The sequence below is a fragment of the Python bivittatus genome, unplaced genomic scaffold, assembly GCF_059951505.1.
Source record: "Python bivittatus isolate LINGU-HERP-01145 unplaced genomic scaffold, Pbiv_v1 ctg000700_np1212, whole genome shotgun sequence".
Taxonomy (NCBI): Eukaryota; Metazoa; Chordata; class Lepidosauria; order Squamata; family Pythonidae; genus Python; species Python bivittatus.
In genome coordinates this window covers 14,982,690-14,999,564 of record NW_028277098.1, presented here as the reverse complement: position 1 = coordinate 14,999,564, position 16,875 = coordinate 14,982,690, and the positions used below count along the sequence as shown (strand labels likewise).

Here is a 16,875-nt window from a genome sequence, read left to right as displayed (position 1 = left end):
CATATAATATAGGCTTGTCCCATTTGCCCTCCCCTCAGAACCCTCAGGAGACCCCCGTGAAGCCGCCTCCTCCGCACCTGACCAGTGGAACTGCCTGCCACTTTGCTGGGGGAGGTGGAACAAAGGAAGCTGCAGACCATGAGGAAAATTGCACCCCTGCTCCCTATTCTGGGGTATCCCCAAGGGTTCCCTTCCTTGAGGGAGAAAGAGGGCTCACCCGTTGACCACTGGCAATCCCCAGCCAGCCCTACTTTACCAGCTGGTATCAAAGTCGCTCCCTTATCCTTCCCTCAATGCCCACAGCCATAAAAGAGATTTCAGATTTCTGCCTCATTTCCAAAGCAGGCAGTTGCCACTCACTGGGCCTTGCTGCCTGCTGATTGGGCACAGGGGACAAAGGGAGGCAGGAAAGAAGTTGGAGATATGCCCACGGCGATCACGTGACCTGGGCTGATCACGACGATGCAGCAGCACAGTAGTGCTGAAGCAGCCACACATTTCCCAAATTTCAATCCCACAGGAGTAATGGGTTCCAGATTTTGGATGCATTCTGTAACTTAGCCCATTTGAGGTACCTTTGTTCAAAAATTGTTGCCCTGTGACGTACCATTTCGTCCAGTTGAAGGTTACAGACACGAGAGTTTTAGTAGTATACAGTGGGACAAAAATGTATTTAGTCAGCCACCAATTGTGCAAGTTCTCCCACTTAAAAAGATGAGAGAGGCCTGTAATTTTCATCATAGGTAAACCTCAACTATGAGAGACAAAATGGGGAAAAAAATCCAGAAAATCACATTGTCTGATTTTTAAAGAATTTATTTGCAAATCATGGTGGAAAATAAGTATTTGGTCAATATCAAAAGTTCATCTCAATACTTTGTTATATATCCTTTGTTGGCAATGACAGAGGTCAAACGTTTTCTGTAAGTCTTCACAAGGTTTTCACACACTGTTGCTGGTATTTTGGCCCATTCCTCCATGCAGATCTCCTCTAGAGCAGTGATGTTTTGGGGCTGTCGCTGGGCAACATGGACTTTCAACTCCCTCCAAAGGTTTTCCATGGGGTTGAGATCTGCAGACTGGCTAGGCCACTCCAGGACCTTGAAATGCTTCTCCTTCGTTGCCCGGGCGGTGTGTTTGGGATCATTGTCATGCTGAAAGACCCAGCCACGTTTCATCTTCAGTGCCCTTGCTGATGGAAGGAGGTGTTCACTCAAAATCTCACGATACATGGCCCCATTCATTCTTTCCTTTACACGGATCAGTCGTCCTGGTCCCTTTGCAGAAAAACAGCCCCAAAGCATGATGTTTCCACCCCTATGCTTCACAGTAGGTATGGTGTTCTTTGGATGCAACTCAGCATTCTCTCTCCTCCAAACACAACGAGTTGAGTTTAGACCAAAACGTTCTACTTTGGTTTCATCTGACCATATGACATTCTTCCAATCCTCTTCTGGATCATCCAAATGCTCTCTAGCAAACTTCAGACGGGCCTGGACATGTACTGGCTTAAGCAGGGGGACATGTCTGGCACTGCAGGATTTGAGTCCCTGGCGGTGTAGTGTGTTACTGATGGTAGCCTTTGTTACTTTGGTCCCAGCTCTCTGCAGGTCATTCACTAGGTCCCCCCATGTGGTTCTGGGATTTTTGCTCACCGTTCTTGTGATCATTTTGACCCCACGGGGTGAGATCTTGTGTAGAGCCCCAGATCGAGGGAGATTATCAGTGGTCTTGTATGTCTTCCATTTTCTAATTATTGCTCCCACAGTTGATTTCTTCACACCAAGCTGCTTGCCTATTGCAGATTCAGTCTTCCCAGCCTGGTGCAGGTCTACAATTTTGTTTCTGGTGTCCTTCGACAGCTCTTTGGTCTTGGCCACAGTGGAGTTTGGGGTGTGACTGTTTGAGGTTGTGGACAGGTGTCTTTTATGTTGATAACAAGGTCAAACAGGTGCCATTACTACAGGTAACGAGTGGAGGACAGAGGAGCCTCTTAAAGAAGTAGTTACAGGTCTGTGAGAGCCAGACATCTTGCTTGTTTGTAGGTGACCAAATACTTATTTTCCACCATGATTTGCAAATAAATTCTTTAAAAATCAAAAAATGTGATTTTCTGGATTTTTTTTCTCATTTTGTCTCTCATAGTTGAGGTATACCTATGATGAAAATTACAGGCCTCTCTCATCTTTTTAAATGGGAGAACTTGCACAATTGGTGGCTGACTAAATACTTTTTTGTCCCACTGTATATATTTCTAAACACCATGCATGCCATTAACCTTTTTGTTCATTCCTAAATATTCATTCAGAAAGTAATATTAGTTGATGGGTACTGATTTACCTTTTCAAGCAGATTTCTGCCACCTGCTGTGACATAGTATTTCTTGAGATGCAGCATCTTCTTATTAGGAAAAAGAATGCTGCAATTATATAATTTTGTTAATCCACTCTTACTAGAAATTAAAATACAGTGTTGCTGCATTGATTAGAGTTGATTTGTAAGTGTAATTGAATGAGTCTATGATATGCATGTGTTCCTCTATATTTTAAATATAAGGAAGCATTTTATACTTTTAATAATGAGGATGAAAAATGGGAATCTTTCTTAGTGAGAAAAAGCATGAATTATCTATGCTTCTTATATTCAAACTGAATATGAGTTTTCTTCAGATTTTTTGCTAATACAGCTAACTGAAATAGTTTTTTGTAGTTATAAAGAAAATGGTTCTTTTCTGTTTCTATTTCATGTTACAAATGTAATGTATGTAGATTATTTTCCATTATTTCTTCTAAAAATTTGAGTGGATCATCTGTACCCATAATTAATAAACCATGTAATAGGGCTAAAAACACATTCACTTTAGATTAGGGCTATAAAAGTCCCATGCTTTATCACATAAGTCTAAGGTCATCTTTAGCTTCAGGCTTAACTCTGGATCAATACACATTCAGGTAGTCCTTGACTTACAATCATTTGTTTAGTGACCATCTGGTGTTATGATGGTGCTGAAAAAAGTGACTTATGACTGGTACTTGCACTTACAACCATTTTAGCTTCCCCATGGTCATCTGATTAAAATTTGGGTGCTTGGCAACCAGCATGTATTTACAACAGTTGCAGCGTCCCAGGGTCACGTGATTGCCATTTGTGACCTTCACAGCCAGCTTCCAACAACCCAATTCAATGGGAAACCATGTGATTCACTTACTGACTGCATGATTTGCTTAATGACCACATGGTTCGCTTAACGACTGCATCATGCCTCGCTTAACGATGGCACCGCTTAACAAAGAATTTTCCGGTCCCTGTTGTGTGGAATTACCTGTATTCCTTAAAATACTACAGTTTATAGACAATATAATATAGTAGACGTTTAAGTTTAAAGGGGGGGGGAGTTTCCTGTATCAGAAATTATTCCACTCAAGAAACTGATAGTCCCTTTTGTATCTCCAATGGAGATGAAATTACTGATAATAATACTTGTACTTCTAACTGCAAATAATATTCAGATGATACTGAGAATGTCTTTTGACTGAAACTTTATTCTGAACATGGTTTCATAGATTCCATTAATGCATATGCAAGTCTATATTCATAATTAATGCCTATGTATACCAAATACAGAGGCACACATATCTTGGCCATTTTTGTGTGCAACATAAACATCGGTATATTGGTTGTTTATACACATACATGAAATATATACATGAAATATGCTCACACACACACACACACACACAAATATGCATGAACAAACTCAACATAGACATCTACATGTAGATATCAAGAAATAGAACTCTTTGGAGAATATTAAGCTAAGCTGGACTGAAGACAGAGCTGATTGGTTTACATCTGGTTAAACTTTACATTACTACAACTCCTTCTAAAAAGGATTTGCTATGCATAGCTAATATACTCTATTTTGCATAATAAGAATTTTGAATTTTTCAGTGAACCATATATAAATATGTTGCTAAGTATCACCTATGATGAATCACAGTAGTTATATGAAAAAAAAAATCACTGCTGGTTGTTAGTGTTGTATTTCATTTTACTTTGATCTTTAAAAGGGAAACATATGGGAACAAGTTGTACGCATTCCTTTTCTGCTGGAAATCATCAATGCTATTCCTTTCATCATTACAGTAAGTTTCTATCCATTATTTTTATGTGAGAGGGAAAGAACGAGTAACTAAAGGACTGGAAAATTGTATTTCTGAAATGAAAAACCTTTGGAGCAAAGTTTTCTTTGAATCTGCAGAAAAACCTTGAGGTCCATTCGATTCTGGTGCTCAGTACAAATTTCTTGACTTTTGTTTTTGCTTTTTCATTTTAATCATGGACAGATGACTTGTGTTCTCTAGTCCTCAGGAAGCCTCATTCATTTTTCCCACAGAATAATTGATTACTTATTAGTTACATAGTAGAGATTGAGGCAACTCTTTGTATAAGAATCTGAGATTAGGGAGGCAGTTCCATTGCAGATAGGAATGCTGTTTTCTCATTGCTAGTAATAGCAAAAGAAAAAACATTTTTCATCCGCTAATCCCATTGCCATATAGATTGTGCCTTCCAAGCCATCTTTTATCATGTGTGATCCTTGAAGAATGAAAAGATTACTTGTGATACATGTCTCTTGCAGTTGATTCTGTTTGATGGATCTCAGAATTCAATTTAAAAGAAAGTAAGCCCTTGTAAATCTGAAATCTGCTGTTCATTTTGTACAACTCCTAGCATCAAATGTGCCGTATGGAACCTTTTTTTTAATCATCATCTTCACCAGCAGGCATGCCCACACACATACATACACCTATAGACTATAAATTTCTTGGTCCTAAGTCAAGCAAGCAAACTACAATTAAATTTAGGGAGGCACAAATAGCAGTTGTTATCCCGTTGATAATTCAGTTCTACTTATTTTGGCTTAGAAGTAAGCTTCATTTCAGAAATAAGTTTCTGGTGATGGTATCAGGACAATAACTTTAAGTAAGAATTGGGATTGTAAGAGAATATATCAAATATCAAAGTTGTCCCTGCTCAGGTGAATTTTTGCCTGTAGTTTTGCTAGCTTTGCTGTTGTCTAGCAAAAAAAAACACAGCTACATGAAATTTAATCATATTAGATGTATTTCCTCTTTTTTTTCCTTGTATTTGGATGCAATTACATTAAACGAATGTTTGGAGGATACATATAATATGTTGTGTCTTTTTCTTTAGATTTTCTGTCCTGCATTAAGAAATTTATTTATCCCAGTGTTTTTAAATTGTTGGCTTGCCAAGCATGCTTTGGAGAATATGATTGTAAGTATGACAAAGTAGATGAGATTTGTTTGAAGGGGAAAGAATTCATATTTTCTGCGTCAATGCAAAAAGAAACTGTGTGTTCTATAGTCCACTTAAACCATGGCATTTGCATTCAAGCCATTGTAAATTCATGGGAATAAATTGGCTTAACTTCAGATATGTTAGCTTATTTGCTTTTTGAACATTGAAATTGTTGTATTGTTGGGATTTTCAATCTTCTGTTTTATCTTCATGTGATATAGCTAGTTTAGGAATCCAAATGTGTTATCTATTTTGATAATAAAACTATTGGTCCAGCATTAATTCCTTTGATTCATTGGATTGTTTTTTTTCCAACCTCCAGCTGAGGATCTTTTCACGTCCCAGTTTGACAAAGACCAATTATACTTGGCTTCTATACTATGCTGTTATGCAGAACATGGGGGGGGGGGTGGGAGAAAAGAAAAGAGTGTGGGGAAATGGCCAAAGAACCATACTTATTTATGCTTAATATACTTGGCTTGGAGGCTTGCAGTCAATTTGAAAAATAAGAATGGGACTAAAAATGGGCAGCAAAAGTTCTTATTAAAAGGCATAATGCTGCTCCATTTTTAAAATATGCTGCAAATTTCAAGTTCGGTGCTGTTGTAATCTAGGCAAATGTGATACAAACATTAGCATGGGTTCAAGAATTTTCATTTGAATTGTGAATTTATTGAGAAGCCGATTAATTTTTAGGGTTGATTCTCCATCTACTAAGTAGGAATAACAGTAGTTATTATGTGCATTACAGATTTATTGTGACTCGGTCACAGATAAAACTATTGTTATCCATACAATGACTTCCTGCTAGTTGGACTGTTGTAATTTGTTCTATAGATTTTGCCCCTTGGCCCTCCAGAAGATGCAAAATATGCAGAATTTGTGCTCCATTTCCTATCATGTACAGATTGTAAAACTGAAGTTATATTACCCACTGTTTCTCATTCTGAATCAAAAGTCTTCTTGTTTATTTCTTAAGCTAGAATATAATTTTAAGGACTATGGTTTCATATATAGTTAGTTGATGTTTATTGACCCCCTTTCTGATATTCCAAATGAAAGAGCATGGCATGGTATTGTTTAATGGTAATGTTAGCCTTGATGTCACCTGGTTTCAGAAAGTCTGATTAACTTTTTCATTATTTAACTGCACTACCTTTTTAATTTTAAAAAATTGCATCCTTCTTGACTGTTGCCTCACATTTTATTTAATGAGCTGGTTTCACAGTCTTGTTTGTTGGTTGGGTTTTTCATTTTGAACAGAATGATCTTCATAGAGCCATCCAGCGCACACAGTCTGCAATGTTTAACCAAGTTCTGATTTTAATATCTACATTGCTGTGTCTTATCTTTACATGGTAAGTTCCATGTAGTTATATTATTACTGCTGTAATTCCTGAACTGTGCTATTTCAGGACAGTTCTAAGCTTGTCCTGTTTAAGAAAATAAATAATGACACTAAGAGGAAGGAATAGTAGGAAAGAATATGTAAATAATCTCCATTATATGAAAGCATTACAGTTCAGGTAATAATACATACTCTCTTAATCAAGCGGGAGATAAAACTGACTGTATATTTTCTCAAGGAATTGGTGCAGGAGGGAAGCTATTCTTTATACACCCCTAACATTGAGACAGAGGTAAATATTATAAATCACAATACTGAAAGGCTTAAGGAAACATGACAGATTTGGTTATTATATCTGTTTTTCAATATTTTAAAACTCATTTCTCCTTATGATTTAGCATAAATCCTGAAATCAAATATGAGTCTTAAAACTGATGAACTTTTAACATGCTTTCTTTTCAAACCTTTATAAAACACTGAACCACACCATTTTGCATTTCTAGTATTTAAGGGCTTTGATCTCACTCCTTTTATAGGATAATTGCCAAGGGCTGATACAATATTACAAAGCATGTCTCCTTTTCTTCCTAAGTCTTCCCTTTCTTGATTGCGGGAAACAAAAATATCCGAGAGCAATCTCAAATCTATGACTGATAAGGAAGCTAGTGCTGCTTGCAAGGGAACATTATGTTCAGGTTCAGCCTGTGTTTTGTAACTGACAGGAAAAGATGAAGAAAATGGCAAGTTGACCTACACCAATTATTGCTGCCTTCTGCATCTGCAGATACCAGCTTATTATGTGCCATTTTATTCTGGTCTTGTTCTAGCCCTTGTAGAATGGGGAAAAAATAGACTAAATACCGACAAAAATACCAATGACACACTTGTTAGCTAAGGAAATAAAGCAGTTTGCAGTTGTCTATAATGGTAATTGAAATCACATGCCTTAAAACAGTCCTCTGTTGATTTCCCTTTTGTTTATATTGCTGTTCCTTTGAATCTTTTAATTACTGCATTTATATCTTTAAATAATCACTAGTAAATATTAATATTTTGGATAATTGCTTACATATACTGATTGTTATAGTCTGCCAGGCAACTGTGAAATAATTTTTGTAAGAGCTTATATTACTTTTACTGCTTCATGCCTTAATACATGGGTAGCCCTGGATTCTTGCTTAGTGGCATGAACGTGTGCCAAGGCAACAAGGGAGAATCAGAGGTCTCAAGAGACAAGTGCCAGTGTGGTTGGGTAGCACTGTAGACTGGCAGTTGCTTGACCATATTCTAGTTTGTATTCTGATCACAGTCTAATCATCTGCATAAAAACAGAGGGAGATACTCTGTGTCAAGAGACCAAGTCTCCCCACCTTCCAGGTACCTTATATTTCACCTCTTTTCCATCAACTATTAATGAGGAAATAGAAGAGGATTCACACTCAGATACTTTTCTATGTCAGTTTGTTTGTTTGAAAATTTGTTGCAAAAAGCAGCTTAATCAAAGTGGGTTTCATGTGGACATTGTGCATTGATCTAGAAAACTCAGAGCTGTACTTAACACTCCATTTTTTCCTAAAATACAAACAAGCTAATATGTAAACAAATAAATCAATTAGAGAGCAACCTAGACTGATACGAATAGTCCTCTATTAGGCATGGAAGCCAGCTGGGTAACTGTGGGCCAGGCACTCTCTCTCACCCAAACACACCTCAAAGAATTGTTGTTGTGGGGAAAATAGGTAGAGGGAGCACTATGTGCACCATCTTAAATGGTATGAAATAAAGGAAGTATAAATCAAGCAAACACATAAATCAGAATAGTTGGAAAAATTGCCTGGAAAAAATGGCCTGGTTAAACATATTTAGCTTAAAAAAGAACTGTTCTCTGCCTGAAACATGATATAAAGACTCAAGAGTTCTGCCCAGTCATATTTTAGAAAAAAAAATAACTGCAAGTAAATAAATTAATAGCCAAGTTTAATTGATGACACTTTAGAACGACAACCTCATGTTTTAGCCATTATGAAATTCTACTTAGGACAATTTGTTTCAATGTCAATTTTCCACTGATATCTGGATCATAAATTCAGGGGCCCAGGGAGACCCCAACCTTTATCACTATATTATGCTCTCTCCCTCTCTCATCCATTACTTTGTTACAAATATATAAACATGAGAAAAATGCACATTTGGCAAAACGGCATTTTGAATGGAATGCCAGGAGCTGCTTTCCCCCAAAAACAAGCTAACAGATCTGATATTTTCTTACTATTTACTTCATTTTTTCCACTCTATGAGGTTCTGAACAGGACCGGAATATAATGGCACATAGTAAGCTGGGCCCAGGATGAAGAACTAGGCAGAGCTAAGGAAAAGATACAAGACCGAGTGTGGTGTAGAAGTTACGGTGTTCATTTAGGTTCAAGGCCAGTGATGGGAACTCACTGGACTTTGGGTCAGTAGCATACACTTAACCCAACTTACCTCACCAGGTTCTTGTTGTGAATAAAATAAAGGGGATACCTGTGTAAGCTATCTGGTATTCCTCAATTAAGAGTAGGATTTTAATCTAATAAAACATAATAAAAGCTAATTTTGATTTCATTTAAATAAATTAAAGTTTAATTTAGTTTAACCAGACAATATGGTCCATGCAGTACATGAAGTGATAAAATGTAAATCATTTTGTTCTTATGTCATGTTACAAAATACAATTTTATGATGAAAATAGTTGGACGAAGGTCTCTGAGGGAGGCATCTCAGTTGTAGCTACTTGCAGGTCACCAATTAACCTAGTTTTATTTATATGCTCCATTCTGCTGCTGTGTTCCATGTTTGAAATATTGTTTTAAAACTTTATGATATGGAATATTGGAGCTGACTAATCATTTCTCAATTATGATTCAACAATTATATAGCACTCTAAATTATTCAAAATATTTATCATATGTCATCTCAGGAATTCTGACTTGTATTTTTTCATTCCCTTATGCCTAATAGCATGCACTGAGGGAAAGGAAAGATTTATATGCGAAGACTGCAAGTTTGTTCTTCATTCATTACACTAGCATCTTTACTTTATATCTTTTCTGTACTTTCAAACATGTATATTCTAAATAATATACATTATTTCTCCAATATGTTCAAGAAAGATTAATATGACAAAATTTTCAAAGAATAACTGGGATTTAAAATGTTATCTGTTTTGTATCAGGAATGGGGTTTTATTTTACTGACAGAGAAAACTAGTTTCACTGTCTATTACGGTCTCTGATTTATTAAAGTAAATTATATGAACATCTTTCCTAACAATTTGCTTTGTGTTCACCCAATGTATTTATCACAGGTTTTGAATGAAGCAGCCTTTATTTTGGATTTCATTAAATGTGCATTGGGGATTAATATCTGTTTGAAGTCTCTTCCATCTTGCTTAGATTACTCAAATAATTGTCATTTATAACCATGCCTTATTTTTGATAATGTCACAGAGGAGTTGTGATATTTACATAATATACAATCCTTCATAGAATTATTTCAGATGGGGCTTCTTGGGTAGCAGGTAGACTATGGTTATAGAGCAGCTTGAGCTCCAGTGGTGCAAAATAGTGGCTAATTGATGTCTCTACACAGTTTCTTCTAGGAGAATGTGAGATTGCTGTTGGCTTTCCTATCTATTCAGGCTTGTGAACCAACATATTCACAAAATTCTGGTCATTTGGGAGGAAATGCTCTCATTATGACATAATTTTCCAGGCCTCCCCCTTGAGTGGGGGTGCTTAATGTTATACAGTATGACATTGTTAACACAGTTATATGTATAGTTTGATATAATAAAGTCATTAATTAGAAACTTCACAACACTTTATTTGTGCCACATTCATTGTCCAAATCTTAGCAGTCAGTGAAGTCATGTGTGACTCCACTACTCAGAAATCCAGGAGTTGTTTGTCTACTCCAAAGAGCAAACATGAGAATGACGTTGGAGTTCTGGAGATTCATTTAATTCTGCCTGATCTAGTGTCTGGTAAGTTAGGCACAGCAAGTAGTCTTTGCCTTGCTTGCCAAGCATCTCAACCCTTGCTTCCCAGAGGTTAGGCAACTTTGTACACCCACTGGTTGTCAAATCTGTAAGACATCATGTACAGCAATAAACTTCTTCATTTTTCCTCCCCTAAAACCCATAATGAGAGTCAGTTTGGTCTAGTGGTTAAGGCACCAGGCTAGAAACAGGGAGACCATGAGTTCTAGTCCCTCCTTAGGTATGAAGCCAGCTGGGTGATCTTGGGCCAGTCAGTCTCTCTCAACCCGAGTAAGGAAGCAATGGCAAACCACTTCTGAAAAACCTTGCCAAGAAAATTGCAGGGACTAGTCCGGGCAGATGCCAGGAGTCAAAAACTGTCTCGAAGATGCAAAGAAAAAAAAAAACCCACCAGCACCAAAACCCCATAATGGAGTAAGAAAAAGCTTCAGTATATATAGGCAATGCTAGAATTCAGCTGGTCTTTAAGTATTGGTTTAGAAGGAATTAATGAATGTAATATATGATTTATTAATAAGACACATGGATTTAGCGAGAAATTGTTAACATCTATGTACCGTACAACACAATTCAATGGAGAAATATGGTGTCATTCTTCAAGTATTGCTATGTAACAGATGCAAGTGCTACAGCTTAATGGTAAATAACCTGTTTTGCAAGTTTGAAGTTCTAAATAGGGCTGATAAAGTCTTCTGTAGATGGACCTTAGTGTCTGGCACACAATAAGACAACTTTTATATTCCTGTGTAGCCTAGAAACATAATCAGTAAGTGAATGCCAAGCATTCTGGAAAGGCTGTAGAATTCAATATTAGAAGATTACATTCTGTGCTCTGCAGACTACAATACAAAATCAGTTTGCAAAAGCCCAGTGAGCTTATTCACATAGTATGTCCTCCCTACAAATGATGACCTGTTACATTCCAAAGTGTGAGAACAGTTTATGATAGCATGTAGAGAAAGCATTGCCATGAAGGCTCCATCATGCCTTTGTTTGTTTGTTTGTTTGCTGAAGAAGAGCCAAGCCTGAAAAAAAAGCCATATATTTGCACACTGCTTGTTAAGTCTTTGCTAAGGGCTGCATTCTAACTTCACTTATGTAAACATAAGACTTTATATAAGACAGAATGATGATTTTCTGTGTCTTCCTCTCTGTATTTACCTGTGCTCTTTACTGTTAGTAGCTTACACGTAGGGTAATTCTCAGGAATACCATGGAGTTTTACTGATAGAGTTGAGAGAAATTACTTCCTCCCCATGTGAATGGAAGACCAACGTAGATTCCAAAGCAAGGGATTTAAGGTGGGAAGGGTCGCTTCTACTTCATAAATTTGCCAAAAGAAATACAAGATTTCCACAACAGATCCCATCAATGAAGAAACTGAACACAATATTGGACTGAATTCCCTACCAATTAAATTAGCAGAAAGAAAACTGCTGTTAACACCTTTGAATGAGATTCTGAAAATGGGACTAGGCGCATCTATGCATAACCTCCTCCTTATTGTTCATAACTATAACAGTGTGAACAACCTATTAAACTTTCACTTTCTGGTGGAATTTTTTGACCCTAGAGATGAAAATGGACATTTTCAAAATATTACTGAAGATGTATAGTTCAACATTTTTGTAGTAGAAATTGGTATCCTCCCCATAAAACCAACACAGTTAGAAGAAAGATCAAAGGCAATAAAAAAAACCTGCTTAATGTACTCACTGATAAAAAAGGGCCAAGATATGCACGGACAATTCCCAGGGTTCTGTAACCTAACACCTTACTCATTGCAATAAACATATATTCTGAATAATTGAAAATCTTGCTTTCTAGATTGTGAACAGCCAAAGGGGCATGATATAGCTGGAGAAAGTTTTGTTGTTTTTAAACCAGCTATATGGACTGCATCTGTGCTCGCAAAAGGCAAGCCGTTTTCATTAGTGTATATCTAAAAACAGCACATCATCAATAACGTCTCTTAAAAGTAGTAGTAAATACTATTATTTTGTACTTTTGCTGTTACTTAGTGCTTACTACTGCTGACAAAACCACAGAAAAACATTGAAGACTTGTATTTTGCTTTCATGAATCGTTTGCTAGGCAGTGAAACTGCAATTTCATAATAGTTTTAGGTCAAAATGACATACTGAATCCAATTTATATGTCTGATTTTTCAAGTAAAGCAGCAGGATAGGCAGGCAGAAACTTGTTCTTTGGTTAGAATAGGAGTATACACCGAGTGAACAGAAGCAAGATAATGCATGTAGGAAGATACCAGTTAAAAGTTTTGACTTCTACAGCCCCTTTTCTTTGCCAAATGTACACTGAAATAAAAATAGTACCAGAACAGAGCTTTGCTCTCTAACAAGATTGTCTTCCAACTCCATTTTATAGTATCAGAGTACCTAAATCTAGATGTTTACAGCAGTGCTTTGTTTTGCTGTGCCCATGCAGGGTTGCAAATTATCAAATTGATCGATTGATTATATGCCATCAAGTCATTGTCAACTCTCAGCGACCACATAGATAAACTTTCTCCATTCTGATCTGTCCCTAACCTGGTCTTTCAGGTCTTCCAATGGTGTACTCATTGCCACTGTAACTGAGTCTATCCGTCTTGCTGCTGGTCATCTTCTTCTAAATAGTGTCAGTCTTTTAACATTCCCAAACAGTATTGGCTTTGTAAGACATAGGTCTTCCTAAATATTTAGGATTGAGGATAGAATTATTTGGGAATGTTTTGGCAATTAATGTTCCAAAACAAATAGATCCAGATACTTGAGCAGCAAAGGTGCAAATTCCCTGCATGTCATGAAATCCGAAGATGATGAAATTAGTCCCATCAACCCCAGTAATAAAGCTGTCTTATTTTTAAAAAATGCCATTAGTAGGGGTTGGTTTCCTCTCTCCACAATATTTCTTCATACTGTACATGTTGTGAGATGCAGTTACAGGAAAGCATCATATATTGCTACTATTTGGGTTGCATTTTAAGCTCCTCTCCATGTTTACCTCCTTAAAAAAAAAACAAAAAAACCTTGTGGTCTTACCTTGCCAAAAGGTAGAGAGACAAAAAGTAGTAATGGGTGGTGTATCAAAATTTAGAACCAGCTACAGATGAAGATGCAAGTGGGACAACTGTAGTTCACTCACAAAGAGCAATATATTATGTCATATCAGATGAAAGGGTTTTTTTAGTATGATTTTTTTGTTGTTGCTTATTCATTTTTTGTGCCTGCAATGTGGTTGTTCAATTAAAAATACTAAAATTATGTTTCTGTCCCATTCATATTCCCCTTCATGGATCACTGCCTTGTCGTGGCGAAGGGGCTTGCGTAACTCAGTGAAGCCATGAGCTATACCGTGCAGGGCCACCCAAGACGGACAGGTCATGACAGAGAGTTCTGACAAAATGTGGTCCACTGGAGAAGGAAATGGCAACCCACTCCAGTATCCTTGCCAAGAAAACCCCATGAACAATGTTAAAAGGCTAAAAGATATGACGCCGGAAGATGAGCCCCTCAGGTCGGAAGGTGTCCAATATGCTACTGGGGAAGAGCGGAGGGCAATTCCAAGTAGCTCCAGAAAGAGTGAAGCGGCTGGGCCAAAGCTGAAAGGACGTTCAGCTGTGGATGTATCTGGAAGCGAAAAGAAGGTCCGATGCTGTAAAGAACAATATTGTATAGGTACCTGGAATGTAAGATCTATGAACCAAGGCAAGCTGGATGTGGTCAAACATGAGATGACAAGACTGAACATCGACATCTTGGGAATCAGCGAACTGAAATGGACGGGAATGGGTGAATTTAATTCGGGTGACCATTATATCTACTACTGTGGGCAAGAAACCCTTAGAAGAAATGGAGTTGCACTCATAGTCAATAAGAGAGTGGGAAAGGCAGTAATGGGGTACAACCTCAAAAACGACAGAATGATCTCAGTGCGTATCCAAGGCAAACCATTCAATATCACAGTCATCCAAGTCTATGCCCCAACCACTGATGCTGAAGAAGCTGAAGTTGACCGCTTCTATGAAGACCTACAACACCTTCTAGAACTAGCACCAAAAAGATGTCCTTTTCATCATAGGGGATTGGAATGCTAAAGTAGGAAGTCAAGGAGTAATCGGAATAACAGGCAAGTTTGGCCTTGGAGTACAAAATGAAGCAGGGCAAAGGCTAATAGAGTTCTGTCAAGAGAACAAGCTAGTCATAGCAAACACTCTTTTCCAACAACACAAGAGACGACTCTACACATGGACATCACCAGATGGTCAATACCGAAACCAGATTGATTATATACTTTGCAGCCAAAGATGGAGAAGCTCTATACAGACAGCAAAAACAAGACCAGGAGCTGACTGTGGCTCAGATCATGAGCTTCTTACTGCAAAATTTAGGCTTAAATTGAAGAATGTAGGGAAAACCACTAGACCACTCAGGTATGACTTAGATCATATTCCTTGTGAGTACACAGTGAAGGTGATGAATAGATTTAGAGGATTAGATTTGGTAGACAGAGCGCCTGAAGAACTATGGACGGAGGTCCGTAACATTGTACAGGAGGCAGCAACTAAAACCATCCCAAAGAAAAAGAAATGCAAGAAAGCAAAATGGCTGTCTGATGAGGCTTTACAAATAGCTGTGGAAAGAAGGAATGCGAAAAGCAAGGGTGAAAGGGAAAGATATAAGCAACTGAATGCAGATTTCCAGAGAATAGCAAGGAGAGATAAGAAGGCCTTCTTAAATGAACAATGCAAAGAAATTGAGGAAAACAATAGAATGGGGAAGACTAGAGATCTCTACAAGAAAATTGGAGATATGAAAGGAACGTTTAGTGCAAAGATGGGCATGATAAAGGACAAAAAAGGCAGGGACCTAACAGAAGCAGAAGAGATTAAGAAGAGGTGGCAAGAATACACAGAAGGACTATACAAGAAAGATCTTAATGTCCCTGATGTCCACGCTGGTGTGATCACTGACCTTGAGCCAGACATCCTAGAGAGTGAAGTCAAGTGGGCCTTAGGAAGCATTGCTAACAACAAAGCTAGTGGAGATGACAGTATTCCAGCTGAGTTATTTAAAATACTAAAAGATGATGGTGTTAAAGTGCTGCACTCAATATGCCAGCAAGTTTGGAAAACGCAACAGTGGCCACGGGATTGGAAAAGGTCAGTTTACGTTCCAATTCCAAAGAAGGGCAATGCCAAAGAATGCTCAAACTATCGCACAATTGCACTCATTTCACATGCTAGCAAGGTTATGCTCAAAATCCTACAAGCTAGGCTTCAGCAATACATGAACCGAGAACTACCGGATGTACAAGCTGGGTTTCGAAGAGGCAGAGGAACTAGAGATCAAATCGCCAACATTCGCTGGATAATGGAGAAAGCACGAGAGTTCCAGAAAAACATCTACTTCTGCTTCATTGACTATGCAAAAGCCTTTGATTGTGTGGATCACAACAAACTGTGGCAAATTCTTAAAGAGATGGGGGTACCAGACCACCTTACCTGTCTCGTGAGAAATCTGTATGCGGGCCAAGAAGCAACAGTCAGAACCGGTCATGGAACAACCGATTGGTTCAAAATAGGGAAAGGTGTACGACAAGGCTGTATACTGTCACCCTGCTTATTTAACCTATATGCAGAGTACATCATGAGAAATGCCAGGCTGGAAGAATCACAAGCTGGAATCAAGATTGCAGGGAGAATCATCAACAACCTCAGATATGCAGACGATACCACCCTAATGGCAGAAAGTGAAGAAGAACTAAAGAGCCTCTTGATGAGGGTGAAAGAGGAGAGTGCAAAAGCTGGCTTGAAACTCAACATTAAAAAAACTAAGATCATGGCATCTGGACCCATCAATTCCTGGAAAATAGAAGGGGTAGAAATGGAAGCAGTAACAGACTTCATTTATTTGGGCTCCAAGATCACCGCAGACGGAGACTGCAGCCATGAAATTAAAAGACGCTTGCTCCTTGGGAGGAAAGCTATGGCAAACCTAGACAGCATATTAAAAAGCAGAGACGTCACCTTGCCAACAAAGATCCGCATAGTCAAAGCTATGGTTTTTCCAGTAGTAATGTATGGCTGTGAGAGCTGGACCATAAAAAAGGCCGAGCGCTGAAGAATTGATGCCTTTGAACTGTGGTGCTGGAGAAGACT

The 16,875-nt window shown here is 38.0% G+C and overlaps 1 protein-coding gene across 4 annotated transcripts in view; it reads left to right on the top strand.

The window, feature by feature from the left end:
- The window catches only part of KCNT2 (potassium sodium-activated channel subfamily T member 2), a 221,778-nt gene that overhangs the window by 98,849 nt on the left and 106,054 nt on the right, over positions 1-16,875 (top strand). For all 4 annotated transcript variants that reach the window (XM_088153973.1, XM_088153972.1, XM_088153971.1 and 1 more), the window contains 3 exons: positions 4,071-4,145; positions 5,218-5,301; positions 6,589-6,683. In XM_088153973.1, coding sequence (XP_088010099.1) covers positions 4,071-4,145; positions 5,218-5,301; positions 6,589-6,683 — 254 coding nt within the window. The remainder of the gene's footprint in view (positions 1-4,070; positions 4,146-5,217; positions 5,302-6,588; positions 6,684-16,875) is intronic.